The 22216-nt window shown below is 40.3% G+C and overlaps 1 protein-coding gene across 1 annotated transcript in view; it reads right to left on the reverse strand.

Moving 5' to 3' along the window:
- The window catches only part of VWA8 (von Willebrand factor A domain containing 8), a 392708-nt gene that overhangs the window by 123958 nt on the left and 246534 nt on the right, over window positions 1-22216 (reverse strand). The window contains exons 30-35 of the mRNA XM_081082746.1: window positions 16815-16925; window positions 15154-15218; window positions 14614-14739; window positions 13431-13540; window positions 12328-12482; window positions 9095-9290 (exon numbers count right to left, since the gene is read on the reverse strand). Of these exons, the coding sequence (XP_080938872.1) occupies window positions 9095-9290; window positions 12328-12482; window positions 13431-13540; window positions 14614-14739; window positions 15154-15218; window positions 16815-16925 (763 nt within the window). The remainder of the gene's footprint in view (window positions 1-9094; window positions 9291-12327; window positions 12483-13430; window positions 13541-14613; window positions 14740-15153; window positions 15219-16814; window positions 16926-22216) is intronic.

A 22216-nucleotide genomic window follows, 5' to 3' on the forward strand; every position in this document is an offset into this window, starting at 1 on the left:
CCAGATACCTGCTTTCAGCAGCCGAGGTCTCAGAGCTGGAGCTGAGCCTCAGAGCTAAAGCTGGCTCTCAGTTCCAGTGACAGCCATAGAAGGTAAATAAAACCCAGAATAAAAAAAAAAAAGAAAAAAAGGAGAGGTTGGGAACTTCAGTCACCCGCCAGCCTGAAAACAGCCCTCAGCCCCTCACCCAGACTGGCCAGGCACCCCAGTGGGGACCCCCACCCTGAAGGGGGTGTGACCCGCTGCAAACAGCCATCAGCCCCTCACCCAGGCTGGCCAGGCACCCAAGCGGGACCCCCACCCTGATCCGGGACACCCTTCAGGGCAAACCAGCCGGCCCCCACCCGTGCACCAGGCCTCTATCCTACATAGTAAAAGGGTAATATGCAAACTGACCCTAACAGCAGAAGGACTGGGAATGACTGGTCACTATGACACACACTGACCACCAGGGGGCAGACGCTCAATGCAGGAGCTGCCCTCTGGTGGTCAGGGCTCTCTCACATGGGAGGAGCTCTGCTCAGCCACAAGCCAGGCTGATGGCTACCAGTACAACGGTGGTGGTGGGAGCCTCTCCCGCCTCCTCAGCAGCACTAAGGATGTCTGACTGCAGCTTAGGTCCGCTCCCCGCTGGCAAGTGGACATCTCCTGAGGGCTGCCGGGCTGCCAGAGGGATGTCTGATTGCCATCTTAGGACCAATACCCCGGGGAGAGGGCCTAAGCCAGCAGGTGGACATCCTCCGAGGGGTCCCAGACTACAAGAGGCCATAGGCCTGGCTGAGGGACCCCCCCGAGTGCACAAATTTTTGTGCACTGGGCCTCTAGTATATATATAAAAGCCTAAATGACCAGCTGACAGGCCAGTAGCTATGACACACACTGGCCACCAGGGGGCAGACGTTCAACACAGGAGCGGAAACCAGAGACATGGAAACATGTAACAGACTGATGAATCTCAGAGGGAAGAAGGGAACAGGAAGAGATTAACCAAAGATCTTATATGCATACCAGAGACCTGGTGCATAAATTCGTGCATCAGTGGGGTCCCTCAGCCTGGCTTCAGGGATTGGGCTGCAACTGGCTCTCGGACATCCCCCAAGGGGTCCCGGGTTGCGAGAGGGCACAGGCCAGGCCGAGGGACCCCACTGGTGCACGAATCCATGCACTGGGCCTCTAGTGTTTCTATGAAAATGTTGGTTAGATTAACATCCAGTGCTTATATTATTACTAGAAGCCTGGTGCATGAATTCGTGCATAGGTGGGGTCCCTCGGACTGGCCAACAATCTGGGCCAACGGGGGCATCTTGCCCAGTCCTGATAGGAGCTTATCGGGGCCGATCAGGACCGGCCTGACGGGGAGAGGGGCCACGAGAGGTTGGCCATGGAAGTGCATGGACCACCAGGGGGCAGCTCCTGCGTTGAGCATCTGCCCCCTGGTAGTCAGTGCACATCATAGCGACTGGTTGACCAGTTGTTCACTCATAACGGTTACTTAGGCTTTTATATATATAGACTAGAGGCCCGGTGCACAAAAATTTGTGCACTCAGGCGGAGGAGGGGTCCCTCAGCCTGGCCTGTGCCCTCTCGCAGTCTGGGACCCTTCCGGAGATAACAACCTGCTGGCTTAGGCCTGCTCCCGGGTGGCAGAGGGCAGGCCCAATCCCTAGGTGCAGCCCCTGGACGGGCTCAGAGCAGGGCTGATTGGGAAGTTGGGGCGCCGCCCCCTGTCATGCACAGAGCAGGGCGGATCGGGAGGTTGTGATGCCACCTTCAGTCACGCTCAGGGTAGAGCCAATTGGGGGGTTGGGGCACAGCCCGCTGTCACACTCAAGGCAGGGTCGATGGGGCGGTTGGGGCACCACCCCCTGTCACACACAGAGCAGGGCCAATCAGGAGGGTTGGGGCTCCAAACCGTCATGCACAGAGCAGGGTCGATCAGGGGTTTGGGGAGCTCCCCCCTGTCACGCCCAGAGCAGGGCCCATCAGGAGGTTGGGGAGCTCCCCCCTGTCACGCACAGAGCAGGGCCGATCAGGGGGTTGAAAAGTTCCCGCCTGTCATTCACAGAGTACGGCCAATAGGGGAGTTGGGGCATTGCCCTCTATCACCCATGGAGCAGGGCTGATCAGGGGGTTGGGGCGCCGCCACTGTCACACTCAGGGCAGGGCCGATGGGGAGGTTATGACTCTACCCCGTCACACAGAGCAGGGCCCATGGGGGGGGGTGGGTTGGGGCGCCGCACCCTGTCACACACAGAGCAGGGCCGATCAGGGGGTTGGGGCACCACACCCTGTCACACACAGAGTCGCTGGGCGATCAGGGGATTGGGGAGCTCCCCCCTATCAGTCACAGAGCAGGGCTGATCAGGGGGTTGGGGCGTCTTCCCCGTCACGAACAGAGCAGGGCGGATAGGGAGGTTGTGGCCCCGCCCCCTGTCACACACAGAGCCGCAGGGCGATCAGAGGGTTTGGGCGCTGCCCCTTTCACACTGATCCCGGTGCTGGAAGGCCTATTACCCTTTTACTATATAGGATAGAGGCCTGGTGCACGGGTGGGGGCCAGCTGGTTTGCCCTGAAGGGTGTCCTGGATCAGGGTGGGGGTCCCCACTGGGGTGCCTGGCCAGTCTGGGTGAGGGGCTGAGGGCTGTTTGCGGCTGGTCACACCCCCTTCAGGGTGGGGGTCCCCACTGGGGTGCCTGGCCAGTCTGGGTGAGGGGCTGAGGGCTGTTTTCAGGCTGGCGCGTGACTGAAGCTCCCAACCGCTCCTTTTTTTCTTTTTTCTTTTTTATTCTGGGCCAGCTTTAGCTCTGAGGCTTGGCTCCAGCTCTAAAGCCTCTGCTGCTGAAAGCAGGTATCTGGTTTGTTTGGGTTCTATAATCGAAACACTGTTTCAACTCCAGCTCTGAGATCCTGGCTGGCTAAAAGCAGGTTTCTGGGGTTTCGTTTAGCTTCTATATTTCTAACAATGTTTCAAACTGCAAGCTCAGAGGCCGGTAGCGGCAGGCGGGGAACGTTGGAGTCCTCCGTCACTGAAGCAAGCAAGCCTCATGTTCGCTTCAAGCTGCCTGGCTGCCGGCCGCCATCTTGGCTGGCAGTTAATTTGCATATCGCCCTGATTAGCCAATGGGAAGGGTAGCGGAGGTACGGCTAATTACCATGTTTCTCTTTTATTAGATAGGATGATTATACTAGAGGCCCAGTCCACAAAATTCGTGCACAGGTAGGGTCCCTAGACCTGGCCAGCAATCAGGGCTGATTGGGGCCTCTGGCTGCTGGCCAGGGCCTTCCTTCATTCTGCGCTGTCCCCTGGTGGTCAGCACATGTCACAATGAGCAATCAAACTCCCAGTCTCTCGGTCAAACTCCTGAGGGGACAATTTGCATATTAGGGTTTTATATATATAGAAGATAAATGCTATTCATAGCTGAGATATGTCTTATTTTTGCTGTTATTGCTTTCTCTTTCCTGTATAACTTTTTCTTTTCATGTAGCTAATAATTATCATGTTTTGTCGTTGATTTAGTTTTTCACTTAGTACAAATTCATACTCAAAGTTCCTAATTGTCAAAAATCTCTAAATATGTTCAAATATATTGGATTCATCACTTTTTTGGAGGCATCTCTCCTGAAATCTTCTCATCTTTTCTAATCTGCAGTGATTGGTCCCTAGGTCAGTGTCTAGCTATCATCCTGGTATTTCCCTTTACCATTTTCCTAGGGATTTTTTTTTTTTTTTACAGTCCAATAAAATTCTTCCTATGTGCCAGACAAGATCCTAAGCACTTTTATATACATTTGGAATATTTAAGGAACACTACTTAAACAAATGAGGAGAAATAAAACTCCTACCAACCAAGAAAAAATTGCAAAAGATATAAACAGACAATTATCAGAAGAGTAAACTATGACATGTAAAAAGATATTTAAACTTACTAGAAAACAGGCAAAGGTAGTATAAAACCACAAGAAAAAAACTCCTACAAGACTAGATGAGGATGCAGAGCCCCGGGACTTCTTTTATGCTGCTGAATTAACAACTTTGGAAAACAATTTGGTAATGTTACTCAACCCAAAACCTAGCTATGTGCCCTGACCAGGAATCGAACCTGCGATCTTCCAGTGTACGGGGTGACGCTCCAACCAACTGAACCACACAGCCAGTGCATAGCCCACTATTTTTAAAAGTAAAAAATTGGAAAAAACCTAAATGCGCATCAATAAAGAACAGATGAATAAATTGTGGTATTACAGCAGTGAAACTTAATGAAGTAGAGCTATCAGTATGGATGATGACAAAGATTCTCTTTCTAACCAAATTCTGGTTAGACTCTTCCCAACTAGACCCTAACTTTTGGACTTCCAAAAGTTTTCTCTGCGTTGTCCAATTTTAGTAAGAATAGTGCCATATAAGCTTAACCCAAATCCCCTGCCCTCGAAATTTGACTGGGTTCCTGATCTTCCATCATCTCTGCCGTGATGTCTGATCACTCACTCTGGCTGCCTTCAGCAAGAATCCAGTTAGGCTGATTTTGTCAGATTTTTCCCTTAACTCTGATGTCTTCTTAGTAATTTTTCACCCACTGATCCCTACTAAGTTGGAGGATCTATACTAACTGATTTTAAGATAAATATAAAGTACAATGCTAGAAAGTAATTAAGAAAAGTATGGTATTGGTAAAGGGATGGACACATAGATCAATGGAATGGACCGTAAATCCCCAAATAGACCCACACATATGTGGTCAGCTGATTTTCAGCATAGGTTCAAATAATTCAATGGAGAAAGAACAGTCTTTTCAGCAAATGATCCTAAAACAAATATCCCCATGCAAAACAATGAGCCTCACCCCATACTTTGTACCATATAAAAAAATTAAGTCAACATGAAGCATAAATGTAAAATATAAAAGTCCTAGAAGAAAACATAGGGGATTTTCCTTTTATCAAAATGGGAGAAAATCTGTGGAAAACATATATCTGATACTGAACTTGTATCTAGAATACTAGTACATAAAGAACACCCAAAACTCACTAAAAAGAAAGCAAATAACCCAATTCAAAAAGTAGGCAGAAGATCTGAAGAGACATTTCACTAAAGAAGATACACTTGAAAAGATGCTCAACATCATCAGGAACTAGGGAAAATTCAAATTAGAATCATAATGAGATGTCACTACACACCAATTAGAATGGCAAAAACTGACAGTGCCAAGTACCAGAAAAGAGGAAGAGCAACTGGAACTCTCATTCATTGCTGACAGGTATGCAAAATGGTATTGCCATTTTGGAAAACAGTTTGGCAGTTTTATCACATGACATAAAAATGCCATTCCTAGGTATTCACCCAAGTGAAGCAAAAACTTATGTTTGTTTGTTTGTTTATTTATTTTACTCCTCACCCAAGGATATATATTTTTTCATTGATTTGAGAGAGCGAGAGCGAGAGAGAGAGACTGACCAGGGGTCAAATCTGTAACCTTTTGGTATATGGGATGACACTCCAAAAAACTGAGCCACCTGGCAAGGGGAAAACTTAAGTTCTTTTGAAAACCTCTACAAAATGTTCATAGCAGCCTTATTCACTATTGCCCCAAATTGGAAACTATCCAAATATCTATCAACTTGTGAATAGATAAACAACGTTTTGTTCATTCACAAAATAGGCTACTTACTACTTGGCAATAAAAAGAAACAAACTACTGGTACACACAACATAAATGATTCTCAAGTACATTATATTAAGTGAAAGAAGCCAGACTCAAAAGACCACATGCTGTGTGATTCCATTTATATGACATTCTGGAAAAGGCAAATCTGTAAGTACAGAAATCAGGTCAGTGGGAGTTTGGCAGTAGGAGGAGGATTTGACGGCAAAGTGTCATGGGGGATATTTTAGGGGAACTAGAACTGTTCTCTGTCGATTGTGGTGACAGTTATGCAACTATAAGTATTCGTGAAGCTCATAGCACTATAACACTAAAAAGTGTGAACTTTACTGTATGTTAACTGGGCCTTACTAAGAGAAAAATGTATACTTGAAAAATATCACTCTGATGTGTGGAGAATGGGAGGAGGAAGAAAGAGTGGAAGAGAGAACTTTGTCAGAAGGCTACTGCAATATTCCAGTGCAGTGTTGGTGATGATTTAAATGTTGGCAACAGAGTTGTACACAAGAGGGTGGATATCAGATAAGTTTGTAAGATTTATCAGAAGGACATGTAATTGATGATGGATTAGCAGTGGAAAACGAGGGAGAAATATCAGGGCTGACCCCAGGTTTTTGGGTGGATAAAGGTGCTCTAAACACTAGTGCAGAATTTCTTGTAGTTCCTGGAATGCTCTGTCATGCCCCTGTACCTTTCACATGAGGTTCCTTCTTTCTGGAACAATTCCTTCATTTGATTTACTCCCACTCATCCTTCAAGAGTCAGATCATAATCACCAGTCTGGGTTGTAAGCTTCCTCCCACTTGTGAAGGTTCCTATCATAGCAATGTGCTACAATTGGCAGTTTATTCACTTGCCTCTTCTACCATAAAAACATTTTAAGGAAATGATGACTTATGTGGAAGGAACTAATAATTCTAAATATTAACATATAACCAGGACTTTTCAAACCCAGTAATAGATTTCTGTAATGCATTTAGAATTATATTTACAAAGTCCACGTTAGTATAATAAATATAAATACAGGACAGCCTATTACTGCCTTTGTGATGCAAATAATAATCAGTGGATCAATGATAACAAAATTTCATAATTATCTATTACTAGAGGCCCGGTGCACAAAAATTTGTGCATTTGGGGGGGTCCCTCAGTCCGGCCTGTGCCCTCTCGCAGTCTGGGACCCCTTGGGGGATGTCCACCTGCTGGCTGGAAGACGTCAGCCTGGCTTGTGGCTGAGCAGAGCTCCTCCCATGTGAGAGCGCCCTGACCACCAGAGGACAGCTCCTGCATTGAGCGTCTGCCCCATGGTGGTCAGTGTGTGTCATAGTGACCAGTCATTCCTAGTCGTTCTGCTGTTAGGGTCAATTTGCATATTACCCTTTTCTTATATAGGATAATTAAAGCCAGTGTGCTTCAGTAAGAATAGGGATTGGAAGACCTTGGTGCAGACTTTGGCTCTGCCGGCCTCTGGTGGGGAGATCCTCAGCAAATTATTTTACCTCTCTGTTTCCCTGCATATAAATTAGAGATTACATTAACAATAAAATGGGGATTTGAAAATTAAGTGAATTTATACAAAGAAAAGTGATCAGCGGAGGACCTGACATATGCTATGCAGTGTTGTGTACTGGTTTGGTATGATTTCAAATCAAAGTTGTTTTAAATCCACTTGTTTTTGGCAAAGACAAAAAAACCCCACATATTGTCTTTAGAAATACAGTAGTTTAGATGTAAGAATGAAGAAAGTTGTGCCAGAATGTCATTATCTCACCTGTTGTTATTGATAAGCACTCAGTAGCTCAGATGCTGAGTCGTTCTCCTAGGGGGACTTATCAAATAAAACGTGGAGAAGCAGCTACAGCAAGAGGGCATTTCACTCTAAATACCAAGAGTTTGTGAGGACCTATTCGATAAGTATTAGGCAACCCTTTGCTGACCTAAATAGATCTCTGAAGACCTTTGGGGCATCAGCTCCTGTCCTCATAAAGGCAACTCATACTAGCAGTGGTCTCAGAAGGAGACCATCTTGTGTCCAATGCCATGCTACTGCTTCCTGGCCACGCACTATAGCAATAGGGACTTTGGTTTTGTGCTGGTGCTGGAAGTGTGCTCCAGGTTGGTTAAGCAGTCTCTCGTAGAAAAGGTACACCTTGACTAAATTTGGACTTATTTCTTTCATCTCCACTTGCCTGGAACAATAGTGTGATTAACTGATCATTGGTTTGGAGTATGTTATTTCTTTATTGGCTTATTAAAAGACATTATTCTGTATGCTATTGGGTAGTGAAATTCCTACAGTGAAACTGTGTTAAGCTTGCAAAGACAAATTCAGTCTCTGAGCATAATTTGCAGCCCCAAACAAAACATCCTATATAATAAAAGTATAATATGCAAATCGACCGGACAGCAGAACAACTGGTTGGCAGGGGGGTGGGGCTAGGAAGCAAGTGGCACCAAGCCAGCCAAGGCACGTGCCAGCGGGCAGAGGGAGGGGAAGGCAATGGGGTGAGGTGGCGGCAACTAGCGACATGGAGGGGAGATCAGGGGTGTGGGGCCGGCCACTTGCTGGCCGGCGCCATCCCCTGATCAGCCTGCCCGGTCGCCTCCCACAGAGGGAGGTCAGACTGCAGGCAGCATGTCTAAGCCGTCAGTCAGACATCCCCTGAGGGCTCCTGGACTCTGAGAGGGTGCAGGCTGGGCTGAGGGACTCTCCCCCACCACCCGAGTGCATGAATTTTTGTGCATTGGGCCTCTAGTGTAGTTATAAATATAAGTTGATTTTTGAGAGCACTAGTAAGTGAATCCATCTGCGTAAGTCCCTCGCCTTTCATCACAAGAGTTTAAGCCACCAATTTTCAAACCTTTTTCATCTCATGGCACACATAAACTAATTACTAAAATTTGTGGCACACCAAGAAATATATTTTTTGCTGATCTGACAAAAAATAGGTATAACTTTGATTCATTTATACCAGACAGCTATTGTTGTGTTGGCTGCTATAATTTTTTATATGACAATCTAGGGGAAAAGATGTCAGTTCACCTGACTAAATAGTCAAGTAACTCATGTTTTAAAAATTCTTGCAGCACACCCGGGTGCTTTGCCCACCATTTGAAATCTCTGGTTTAAGAAAAAAGTCAGATCTATGTCTAATATTTTATTGATTTTTAAAGGTCTCCTTGACAATGTATTTTAAGTAAAGTTATTGTATAGATTCTAATGCAAATGAAGATGAGTTCTAACAGCAAAGACTAAAACTACACAGTGTGGGAAGTTGAGTGAAAACTTCCTGAGTACGTACAGGTCTTTAAAACTCCTAGACCGCTCTTATACTTATAAATATACAATGTCAATGATAAATTAATATCCCTACCAAAAGGAAACTGCCTTTAACTACCTTGCTAAATTAGGAATTGGTAAGTTTCTTACCTTTTGGGTAGATATCTTTTAGAGGGACTTCTCCTGGGGGCAAAATCCGGACTATCTGATTAGCGTCCACAAGAGTCACACAATTGCTCTGTTTTGGAGTTCCACTTTTCTTCTTCCCCCCATAGAATGCTGTATCAGTGACCCTTGATTTATGCAAAGATGATGGCCTTTTCCAAGAATAAACTTCACTGGGAGACTGAAAAACACACAAAAAGAGATGCAAGTACTGAAGTGCTATGAACCACATTCATCACAGTTTGGGTAATACAGCCCTCTATGCAGATACCAGTAGTAAACTTACATTTCACAAGTATAAGAAAATAAAATTATTCCTTAAACTTTTTGAATTTGGTATAGGAGATAGCTGCTTCACAAATAATCATAATTTTCAGACAAGTGTGATTATACAACCTATGTTTTATCTTGAAATGAATTATAACTAAAAGGATGAAATATAACAATATAGTTAGTTTAAAAATAAACTAACACATCAACTATCTGGCATAAGGAATAGAACATTACCAGTATTTTTTAAAATTATAGTTGATATACAACATTGGATTAGTTTCAGGTATACAACACAAAGACTCAATGCCTATTTTACCTTACAAAGTGAACACCATGGTAAGTCTACTTATCATAAGGTCCCGATAGCCCACCCTGGGCTATGCTCATGCCTGGATGCCCTCCTCACCTTATTTGGCTCCCAAATCAAGTTGCCCCTTTAAGGGGACACAGCATCTTCACCCTGCCTGGACTGACTGCCATCACTAGTGGTTCCCCCTCCCCCATCACAGATGTCCTTTTCACTTGCTCAGGCTCTGACCTCTGACACCTCACACTGTGACACTGTTTACCCATTTTTTTTTATTTTGGATTATTGGTTTTCTTACTCTTGAGTTTTGATAAATCTTCATATATTCCTAATACAAGTCCTTTGTTGGAAATGTGATTTGCCAATATTTTCTCCCAGCCTGTAGATTGTCTTTTCCTCTCTTAACAGTGTCTTTTACAGAGCTTAAGTTTTTAGCATTGATGAAATGTAATTTATCAATTTTTTAATAGATCACATATGAGATGTTTAATAAAAGTGGTGACAGTGGGTATACTTGTCTTATTGATATTGAAAGAATTGCTTTTAATGTTTCACTATTGAGGATGATATTTGCTATAGGTTTTTGCAGATATTTGGTATTAGTTTAGAAAGTTTTAATAAGTTTATAATAATTTAGGTGCCTCTGATAATGCTATAAAAAGTTAATAAAAGGCAATATACCCCTTTGTTGACAGTTTTATGAAGAATCGAAAGAAATTCACATAGAAGTGGAAAGGGACTGTCTTATAGTAGAAAGTCTATGCTTTCCGGTCAATCACACCAGAGCTCAAATCCCAGCTGACTTACTCATAATCGCTGTAGCCTAGGGCAGTGGTCGGCAAATTCATTAATCAACAGAGCCAAATATCAACAGTACAACGATTGAAATTCCTTTTGAGAGCCAAATTTTTTAAACTTAAACTATATAGGTAGGTACATTGTTATTAATTTAATTAGGGTACTCCTAAGGCTTAGGAAGAGCCACACTCAAGGGGCCAAAGAGCCGCATGTGGCTCGGGAGCTGCAGTTTGCCGACCACGGGCCTAGGGGATACATCCTCTCTGTTTCTGTTTCTTCATCTATAAAATCTTGCAGAAGTGCCTGCCTATTGCATTAAGGCCTAAAACATATGACTGGTATAAAATGCTAAAAGGCTGCATAATCGATGAATCCTTCATTAAACAAAAATTCATTGAACATCTATGTGATGGGTACCATATTAAATGTGGAAAATACAGCTTTTATATATATTTATTTTGTTAATCCTTACCCAAGGATGTTTTTTCCATTGATTTTTCGAGAGAGGGAAAGGAGGAAGGGAGGGAGGAGGGTGAGAGTGAGAGAGAGAGAGAGAAAGAGAGAATGAGAGAGACTTCAATGTGAGAGAGTCACATCAGCTGGTTGTCTCCCTCATGTACCCCAACCAGGATGGAACCTGCAACCCAGGTGACCTGCCCTTGATTGGGAATGGAACCTGTGACCCTTTGGTCCAAGGGCCAATACTCTAAAAACTGAACACACCTGCCAGGACAAGGATAGAGCTTTTAATTTAACAAGGTCACTTGTTCTACAGGCTATAAGGAATTTCTACAGGGCTAATAAAAACAATGCCTTATATTCAACTTGTACTTTCTAACCTTTTTATAGTAACCCTAGAGGCCCAGTGCATGAAATTGGCCTGTGCCCTCTTGTAGTCTGGGAGCCATCGGGGGACGTCTGACTGATAGGAAGTGGGCTTAAGCCAGCAGTCGGACATCCTTAGTGCTGCTGCACTCACCAGCTGTGAGTGGCTGAGTGGCGTTCCCCCTGTGGGAGTGCACTGATCACCAGGGGGCAGCTCCTGTGTTGAGTGTCAGTGCATGTCATAGTGACCAGTTGTTCTGCCGTTCAGTCGATTTGCATATAGCCTTTTATTATATAGGATTATATTTCTATACTAATTTCTTTAATCAGAATATGAATTTGTAAATAGTTATACCTTCAGAAAAATAGCTCCAGTATTTTCTATACTGATAACGCAAGCATTGTAGAAAGCATATTAAACATCTCTTTCATTCAATCAAAGCTGCTCTAGATACTGTATTTCAACATGGTTTATTTTCAGTTACATAATATTATAGCAAATGCTTTTTACTTGATAATTAGGAAGACATATGGCAAAGTTCTAAGCCACATATTATCTATAGGGTTTTGAATTTCAGAAGTCTTTTACCCTGAAGTACTCTTCATTCATTAATTACATTAAAATTTTGAGGTATGTGAGATTGGTATACTATCAAGCAGAACTAACATTTTTATCTTTAAATAATTCTATCATCCCACCTAAAACCTATAAAGGAAATTATGAAAATTAAATGTAGGGGGCATGCAGGAGGCAGCCAATCAATGATTCTCTCTCATTGATGTTTCTATCTCTCTCTCCCTTCCTCTCTGAAATCAATAAAAATATATTTTTAAAAAAGGCAATGAAACCATTTATGTAAAACATTTTTCAATGATTTATTTGGGAAACAGAATGTTGTTCTGAAATGTTTATCAGAAAATCATTTCATTTTTAATTACCTCCTCAAATAGGCTTTATATTATAGGCCAAATTAAGAAGAAATATTTATTCAATAAGTTAAAAAACTGATCTTACCATGAGATCTGGGAAACCAACAATGACTGTAGCATAACTGTTCTCATCTGAGAGAATTCGGTTAGGAGAGGCAATCTTTTGTCCCACAGCTGAACTCAGATTCTCAGATGATAGCTGCTCACTTGAAATTCTATGAGGTATGCTGAAATCTGTTTCTGAATAGTGTCAGAGAAACATTAGATACCACATGCCCATAAAATTAATTTTTACAAGATTTCATTCTCACCATCCTAAACAGAAAAGCACAAGTTAAAAAGGAGGAAACACTTTGAATTACATTCATGGCTCTTCGTCTGAGAAAACTCAGTTTTTTTTACTGTCAAGGCATCTTCTCAAAGTAATTTCAAGTACTTATGGCATTCAAATTTTTATTAGCAATGAATATTATCATTAGTAGAGCCCTGCAGAAAAGACATGAAATTGACCCAATCCATGTTGGTAATGGTATGTTTTAGAGTTTTTTCATAAGTACTATTTACTTCCCCAAAACTGTGATGAATTAAGTAGAAAGCCTGATGATCTAAGTCAGTGGTTCTCAACCTGTGGGTCGTGACCCCTTTGGGGGTCAAACGACCCTTTCACAGGGGTCGCCTAAGACCATTGGAAAACACATATATAATTACATATTGTTTTTGTGATTAATCACTATGCTTTAATTATGTTCAATTTGTAACAATGAAAATACATCCTGCATATCAGATATTTACATTACGATTCATAAAAGTAGCAAAATTACAGTTATGAAGTAGCAACGAAAATAATTTTATGGTTGGGGGTCACCACAACATGAGGAACTGTATTAAAGGGTCGCGGCGTTAGGAAGGTTGAGAACCACTGGTCTAAGTGAAAAGGAAAAATGCTATCCTAAAATAGACTTGGAACCTAAATGTATATAAAAATTCTGATTTGTCAGTTAAAAAAATTCAAAGACAGAACTTAAAAGATGGTGGATTCCTATTAACTATTACCAGTGTAGTGACTAAGTTTGCTTTTGGTATAAATTTAACGTATGCTGATATTATTGCTGTTAAATGGTCCTAGAGGACAGTGTGTACATGAGCACACACCCGCACGGCCATAAACACAGAGAGCACAGTGCTTACCTGGTGAGACTCCAAGCCCTGTGCTGGCCGGCTCCTCCTTCAGTACATACAACTGGCAAACCCCACTATCCTCAGATTCGATGTGTGCAGGTTTAGTTAAAAGGTATTTCCTGTAAACAAACAAAACCTCTAAGTGAAAAGTTTTTATTTTTCTAGTAATCGTGCAGCCAGACTAGAAAAATCAAGTTTTTCTTCCCAAAGCCTCTTTTTTATATTTTTAGCATAATTTGCAATTCCGAGTTTCATTGTGATTGTCAACACCATGTAGAAGGAGCAGTGATAATCACAATGCAGTAACAAATGTGAACTAAAAATCTAGCACTTCGTGTAAGAGGAAGGGCTATAAAAGAAAGAAAAGAAAAGAAAAAACAACTGCAACGATACGCACTCTTATTATCATGGAGCCTGCTGTTGATACAACTGTTTGATCAGCCAGGAAGTGGGAGCCTGACCTCTGATTTGTGACCAGCTAAGGGACAGAAGCCTTTACTACTGTAATCTCCTTGATCTCCTTACCTTTAAGATTTCTGAGATGGTGCTGTAGAAATAGTCAGAAATCTTTTGAGCAGACTACCTAAGCTTGCCAGCAGGGCTGCAGAGAAAGGCTGCCTTTAGCTAGTGGGTAAATGCATGAAGGAGGGCACTCAATATTTACCGTGCACCCACCCTCTTTATGCCAAGCGCACACAATGTCCCTTTCATCAGGAAGTGCGCAGTGCAATGGGGAAGCAACACAAACACAAACATGACCAAATGAAGAAGAAGCTTCTAAGAGGTGATTCTGTGAAGGCACAAAAAAGCAACAGCTCTATGATGGAGACTGTGGCCCTTTGAAGACAGGACAAACTGAAGATCTATTTTGAAGAATCTCTAGTTTGGCAAGAACACAGTGAGTTCTCAATGTGCTAACAGGAAAAAGCTCAAAGAAATATGGATCATACATAGAAGTTATTATGTTTTTACTGTTAATTTCAATGTGATCTTCTAAAACACTTTTGTAATTACTCTGTAAAGTGACCTTTAATTTACTGTAATTTTCTCTCCTCACTTCTTTTAACTTTCACCCACAGAGGTGCTGCCAAATTCAGAAACTGTTAAAAGACACAGGAAGACAGAACAGTAAGGATGCTGGATAATGGGTGAGGAGGAGCGGTGGCATGAGACACTATGGAGGTCCACCCACTGATTGGTTTTGCTCTCCACCAGAAGCCATTTGTCCTCTGCTACAAGAAAAACTGTCTTGAGGTCGATGGGAAGTGAGATGGTATGAGTTCGCCCTTCTAGCACATCCAGCACAGTCAAGTTGCTCCTGAAAAAGGAGAAGAAAACTGTATCTGAAAGGAGATGCTCAGGATAACGGTTGCATAATCATGGCAAAATCATTTCAACCTTAAAAAGATTATTTTTAAGACTACGTAATAACATAGAAAAGAGTTAACTAAGCAAACAGTTACACAAAATTATGAACTATGCAAGGGTATGCATCAGAAGAAATAATGGAAAGTGCCAGCTGCCATACTAGTAGTAGTTGAATAAAGGAGCTATGAGCACTGTCTCTTCTCATGTCTATTGTTCAATGTTCTACAATGTGGGATGAGTTTCTTTTATAATAAAACATTTATAATTTGGATACATTAGTTTTATAATAAACAAATATATTTAAAAGAGTAATTATAATGGGCAAAATAAGGACCACAGTTTAAATCTACAACCAAGAGCTCACCCTTTTTCTTTGTAGAATACTAGCCAGTTTTTGTGCGAAAATTCTTTACACATTTTATACGTTTCCTAAAGACAAAACAAAACAAAATATTCACATTAAATATGTCAGATGCAGTCATGTCTCTTCAGCTGCTTTGCCTTAAATAAAATTTTTCAACATGTAAAAAGTAATTTTCAGAAAAGCTACCTCATTATCTAGGCCAAGACTTATGGTAACATGGGCTAAAATATATGTCAAAATTTACTGGGAACTATGCACTAAACATCGTTGGAATTGTTAAAAGATAACACCCAATACTGGTTAGAAATACACGTGCTATTGGATGATTAACCCCTAGAGAGCTGGGGAGCGCGATCATGCTCCTCCTATCTTTCGCCAAAAGTGCCAGGAGCGCTATCAAATCTTCAAAATGGCATCCAGTTCTAAGTCTGCTTTTATTAGTGATGATGATATTGTTAAATATGTCAATGTAGTAAAGGTTTCCTTAAGTTTTTGAATATGTAACTTCATTTACTTGTGATTCATAATTTTTTTCCTAAACTGCTGTAAATCAGCAAAAATACCTTGGCAATTTTAGCGTAGTTCCTAGGACCTTGGTTGGCACTCAAAGGGTTAACAGTGGAATTTAACATAAATAAATAGAAAATGCTTTTCTTCTTAGATTTGGAGACCTTCATGACATTTTAAAAAAATCTCTTTTCATGGACTTTTAAGACATAAGTATGCTATCCTGTAGAGCAGAGGATAAGCCTTATTATATATCCATGATGTTTTCCTAAATGGCATAATAAATTCTTTGGGTTGGCCTAAAATGTTTATTTACTAGTTTAATTTTATTTATCTAGTAGGTGTAATTAGGTGTTTGTTGTAAATGTTTCCTTCCACGTCCCGCATGGTTCAGGGTTCAATATCTGGAAGAGGAGCCGCACACAAATGAAATAGAAAAGACAAGAGATAATTTGGAAACATTGGGGGACCAGGCGGGTAAGTCCAACTCAAGAGGAAGGACTTCCACCAGTGCTCAGTCCGCACGGACCTTTTATAGTCTGAGGTAAACAATGCAGTGGTTACCATAGTTACAGTTCTTGTGAGTTTCACCTGTTTTGATCATGTTTATGCTCCCTGCACTTCCCTCAGCCTATTAGCTTCCCAGGTAAGATCTGGGGAGTGTTACAAGGTCAAGCCTAATTATGCTAAGACGACTGAGCCCTCTAAGCTGGGACTTGTTTGTGACTTTGCTAGCAGGTCAGTCCGAGGCTCAACCCTATATCAGTTTCCCACAGGTGTTGTACTCATGGGTTTATCATATAAATCCAAAACATAAATGCATATCTGGAAAACAAGTTAAAGTGGTTCATGATTAGGAATTTGTTATAAATATCATACTCAAATAGCTCATAATGTTCTATTATTATTAATTCAGTCCTGATAAGCTTTCATGTGTGTACAATGGATACAAAAAGAAGCCAATGTTATGTAATGGTATGTGTATCTATGTCTGTTTGTATTGTGTTAAAATCTACAAGTGCATAGTAAGAGAATTCTCTTGTGCATTATAATGAACAAAAGGCAATGAAAGGGATGGGCAGGCATTCATGTTTATGGTTAAAAAGCTATAGAAAATCCTTGACAATTTGCTGGACAAGTTGGATATTCCTTACAGCTTCTTCCTTGTTCCACCAGGAAGGTTTCTTAGATGTAACTTCTTCTGAAGGGAGGATGAGACGACGAACGGCTCGGCCAATGGTATCCAACAATAGGATGGTATTACTCTGGAAGTAAAGAGAACAGTGAAAAGTTCAAGATTTGTTCCCTTTTGCAGAAGTAGAAGGTTCTTGGCAACCTGGGAGTAAAGGTTATAATGATAATCCAAATGGAAGATGGAAATATTGAAACACTAAAGATGAAGATACCCAGTGATTTCCTTAATAGAGAATTTAAACTATTTGATGGTTTTATGAAGAAGATTCTAATTATATGATGTAGAAGGTATTCTTTTTGAAGATTTTATCTTAAAAACCATCCCCTTCTTAATATAGGCTAGTTTTATTACATAGTAATGATAAAATTAAGAGAATTAATACTTTTTAAAAGTCCATTTACTTTTTTTTTTAACTTTTATTAGATTTATTTTATGCTGAATTTACTCCCGGCCATAAGTCTTTGTTTCTTCAGTTTCTTTTTCTTCTGTGCAGCCTCCTCTTCTGGTTTAGAAACAATCTGCTCTTTTCAGTAAGAGTCCTTTCACTGTAGCAGGGAGAACTCATGTATGGGGTAATCCACCTCTGGTCTCTGTAGGTTCTATGCTGCATCTTGGGAGCTTTGTTTACCTGGATGTGCTCAATGACCAGAGAAACTACATATAAAGCTTAAGTTCAGCAGTGCTCTCTGCATTTTAAAACACATGCAGCAAAAATTCAGCACTCTTTTTGGGCCAATGACCCTGTGTCCAGCCTCACTGTTTTGCCTGGGCACATTTACCAGCTCCACCACTGTAACGACGGAATGGCACATCTCGCTTCTGTAAAGTGACATTCTTCAGATACTTGGTGGCTTTTCAAATATGCATACCCTTGATGGCCTAGGTAGTTTCACGAGTGTTCTTAAGTGAACACGAAGATTTGAGCCTCTTGATTTGCATGATTTCGTGGAGTTTTCTGGGTCTAGTTGAGTAGCGAACCATTTTCAGAGGTCACCTATGGTCGCTCTGGGGAAGAGGAACCAAGTCCATGTACTTTTATCAAAATGACACTTAAAGAATGTTCTGTTGAAACTCTTTTACACTGAACACAATCATATTAAAATTAAATAATTAGAAATAATAATTAAATTAATTCTTTTCAAATCTAGTTCAATTCAGAAAATATGTACATGATATATAAAGATGGGTTAGCAAGAAAATATCAAGAACTACAAGAACCTAGCTAGAAATGAGTGTTTCCTCATCTTGAAATTCACTAAGCTTACAAAATTTTCATAGTTGGTATTGTAATAATATACAAGAGGTTACTCCAGCATTATTAATCAGGTATGCAAATGAAGTAATAATCTCTCAGTATTTAGAAGAGGTTTTTCAAGAAAAGAAAATTTTAACTAAACTTTAAGCATTTAAAAGAAATGAACTGAGTCCAGCCAGTGTGGCTCAGTGGTTGAGCATTGAACTATGAACCAGGAGGTCACAGTTTGATTCCTGGTCATGATACATGCCCAGGTTGAGGGCTTGATCCCCAGTAGGGGGTGTGCAGGAGGCAGCTGATCAATGATTCCATCTCTCTCTCCATCTCCCTTCCTCTTTCTGAAAAATCAATAAAAAATATATTTTTTAAAAGTACACAAGAAATAAGAACTTAAAATTGAGAAAGCCAGGAAATATTAAATATTTTAAAGGGATGAAAAATTAGCTTTTCTAGTTAAAATTTGAAGACCTTTAACAGGTTTGCAAAAAGGCATCAGCAAATTGTCAGGCCTTGTTGTTACACTATACAATTATCTTTTCTTTCTTCCTTTTTTTTTTTTTTTTTTTAAGTTGGGACTCCTCCATTATCCTAATTCTTATGAATTTTCATTTTAGGAAGTTCCTTTGGGGAAAATTACGTCACAAAGCACCAAAATAATTAATATACTCTGCAAAATTAGGAAACAGAATATGAAATGTTTGTTTATTTCTCCCATAATATCTATTGAACCGTTGATATTTAAAACACAAAGGAGATTACAATGGTAAATTAACTATGGCTCTTGTCATCTATTATATAATTCAGTCAGAGAGAAATTTTTAAAATGTAAAAGGATTAATGACTCATCTGCAAATCTGGAACCACATAGTGTGATTTCAAATTTATTTTACTAGCTAGTTTTATTGAAGTGTTCAAGAATTAAATTAGAATGCATATCACATAGTTTATCTATACTCAATCTTGGCAGTAGTAAAAATTCAACTAAGAATTTTGACAAAGCTTAAATTTTTCCACAAGCATCACCCTTAGAATCCATTATTCTATATAAAAAGTAATTCTCCATTAAGAATGTATTTTAAAAAATATTCTTTTTAAAAATAACATTTCATATAATAAGTATTATTTCTGGCATTAGAAAGTTTGAAAATGACAGTGATGTCTGAGTTTTTCTTAAGAAAACATGTTAATAAGTTGAAAGTTTACAGTTTCTATTCTAGATTAAAATTTTTTTTGAACAACTGTTTTTTAAAGGAGAAACTTAAAAAAACAAAGGAGAAACTCTTTTGTGTATGAAAAATATATACAACATTAACATGAATTCTTAGTGCTGAAGCAATCTGGGGGTAACATTAACTTTTCTAAGCAAAAAAAAAAAAAAAAAAGTCCTAAAAATAATGTCTGATTCCAAAATATGATTACACAGAAGAATAAGCAGATGATTAAACAGATATGATTAAGCAGAAAAATAAGTTACTACAGTTTTGCATTTTTCTTCCTTTTTAGGGTCTAATACTTATATACTCATAACCTGGTCCAAGTGAACTGAAAAACTGTATCTTTCTAAGTGACAGAAAACATGTATTTCCAGCCACTGCTGTATTTAGAATTAGTTTTTAGAAGCAATTGGCAACGTGAAGAAGTTCTGTTGTTCCATCCTTTTAGAAGTTAATGGTTTCCTTCTGTAAATGACTAATGATATATTCTGTCTGAGTTTAAAAATAGAATTTTGCGTCACACACAAGTACATGTAACTGTGGCTTTGGCGCTCCTTTAAGGGGGCAGGGAGGAGAAGCAAATGAACAATTTTATTATGTTTGTATTTGACTGGGAGAAAAGTAACCTCTGGATGACCTCAATGTCCCAAAGTCTGAAATTCTAAACTTTGTACAGATGTAATAAGTAATCTCATGGGGAGGGGGTGGGGCACTTTATTTTTAGGCATGGAGAAGTTTCCCTTTCCTTACTTAAGATTTTATTTTAGCAAGGCCTTTTGAACAACTTCTTAAGCTAACCAGGGAAATGCACGCAGAGCAAAGATTTATTTTTAAAAGACAAAGGATAGATGAATTAATGGAAGCACTTCTCTACACTATTTTAGCTCTGTTTTCATTTATAGCAGGATGAAGAAGGAATTAAAGGCAGTGCACTCATTTTTTTTATTCCATCAGAACTATTTACCATTTGTTAACTTTACAGCTGCATGCTGTTTATTTGGAATTAAAGAGGTCTTACATCCTAACAGGGCCATAATATAAAATAGACAGCTAAGATATTCTCTCTGGAAAAAGAGGAGGCAGTTCAGATGATAGGTAGAATGGAAGTTTTCAGATAAGCTGAGCAATGACTGCTCAGGGTACTGTGGTAGCTTTCTGGATAACGGTTAACACCATAGTCAAAAGGGTAAGTCAGATAACATGCTAGAATGGCAAAAGGCCATGTCTTGGCTATGGAAGTTAAGCATATTTTTCTTTTTAAGTTAAATTTATTGGGGTGACATTGGTTAATAAAAGTTACAGGTATCAAGTATACAATTCCACAGTAAGTCATCTGTATATTGTATTGTGTGTTTAGCACCAAAGACAAGTCTCCTTCCATCGCCATTTATCCCCCTTTTATGCTCTTTTACTTTCTCTCACCCTCCACCCGCTTCCTTCTGGCAATCACCATACTGTTGTCCTTGTTCATGAATCTTTTTTTTTTTCTTTGCTTAATCCCTTTACCCATCTCACCCAGCCCCAACTCCCTCCCCTATGACAGCTGTCAGTCTGTTCTCTGTATCCATGAGTCTGTTTCCACTTTGTAGAGATACAGCCGGGAAATATTCATTCTATTGTGTAAATGTACCACAGCTGTTTTATCCACTCATCTACTGATGGGCACCTGGGCTATTATCAAATCTTGGCTATTGTAAATGATGCTGCAATGAACACAGAGATGCATATATTCTTTAGAATTAGTGTTTTGGGTTTCTTCAGATATATTCCCAGAAGTGGAATTGCTGGGTCACAAGGCAATTCCATTTGCAATTTTTTTTTGAAGTAACGCCATACTGCTTTCTACACCAGTCTGCATTCCCACCAAGAGTGCACAAGGGTTCCTTTTTCTCCACATTCACTCCAACACTTGTTTGTTGATTTATTGATGATAGTCACTCTGACAGGTATGAGGTGATATTTTGTTGTTGTGATTTTAACATGCATCTCTCTGAAGATTAGCATTTTTCATATATCTATTGGCCATCTGTATGTCCTCTTTGGAGAAGAGTCCTTTGCTCATTTCTTTTTTAAAACATTTGTCTTTATTGTTGAAAGTACTACAGATATCCCCCCGCCCCCCATTGACCCTCTCCTCTTGGCTCCTGCCCCCAGGCCCTCACTACACTATTATCTGTGTCCATGGGTTATACATATGCAGATATAAGTTCTTTGGTTAATCTCTTCCTGCTCTCATCTCCCCCCTTCCCTCTGAGATTTGTCAGTCTGTTCCATGCTTCCATGTCTCTGGATCTATTTCATTCATTAGTTTATTTTGTTCATTAGATTCCACATATAAGTGAGATCATGTGATACTTGTCTTTCTTGGACTGGCTAATTTCACTTAGCATAATACTCTCCAGGTCCCTCCATGCTGTGTCAAAGGGTAAGAGATCTTTCTTTTTTACAGCTGAATAGTATTCCACTGTGGTAAATTATACCACAGCTTTTTAAATCCACTCATCTACTGATGCTTTTACCCATTTCTTTTTAAAAAAAAAGATATTTTATTGATTTTTTACAGAGAGGAAGGGAAAGGGATAGAGAGTTAGAAACATCGATGAGAGATAAACATCAATCAGCTGCCTCCTGCACATCCCCTGCTGGGGATGTGCCCACAACCAAGGTACATGCCCTTGACCGGAATTGAACCTGGGGCCCTTCAGTCTGAGGCTGATGTTCTATCCATTGAGCCAAACCAGTTAGGGCTTGCCCATTTCTTAATTAGATTGTTTGGTTTTTTGGTGCTGAGTTTTGTAAGATCCTTATAAATTTTGGATGCTAAGCCTTTATCAGATGTATTGGCAAATATATTCTCTTATTCGTGGGGAAAAACAATTTTTTTTTCTTGAT

This window comes from Myotis nattereri, assembly GCF_964212035.1.
Source record: "Myotis nattereri genome assembly, chromosome: 2".
In the NCBI taxonomy this organism is placed as follows: domain Eukaryota; kingdom Metazoa; phylum Chordata; class Mammalia; order Chiroptera; family Vespertilionidae; genus Myotis; species Myotis nattereri.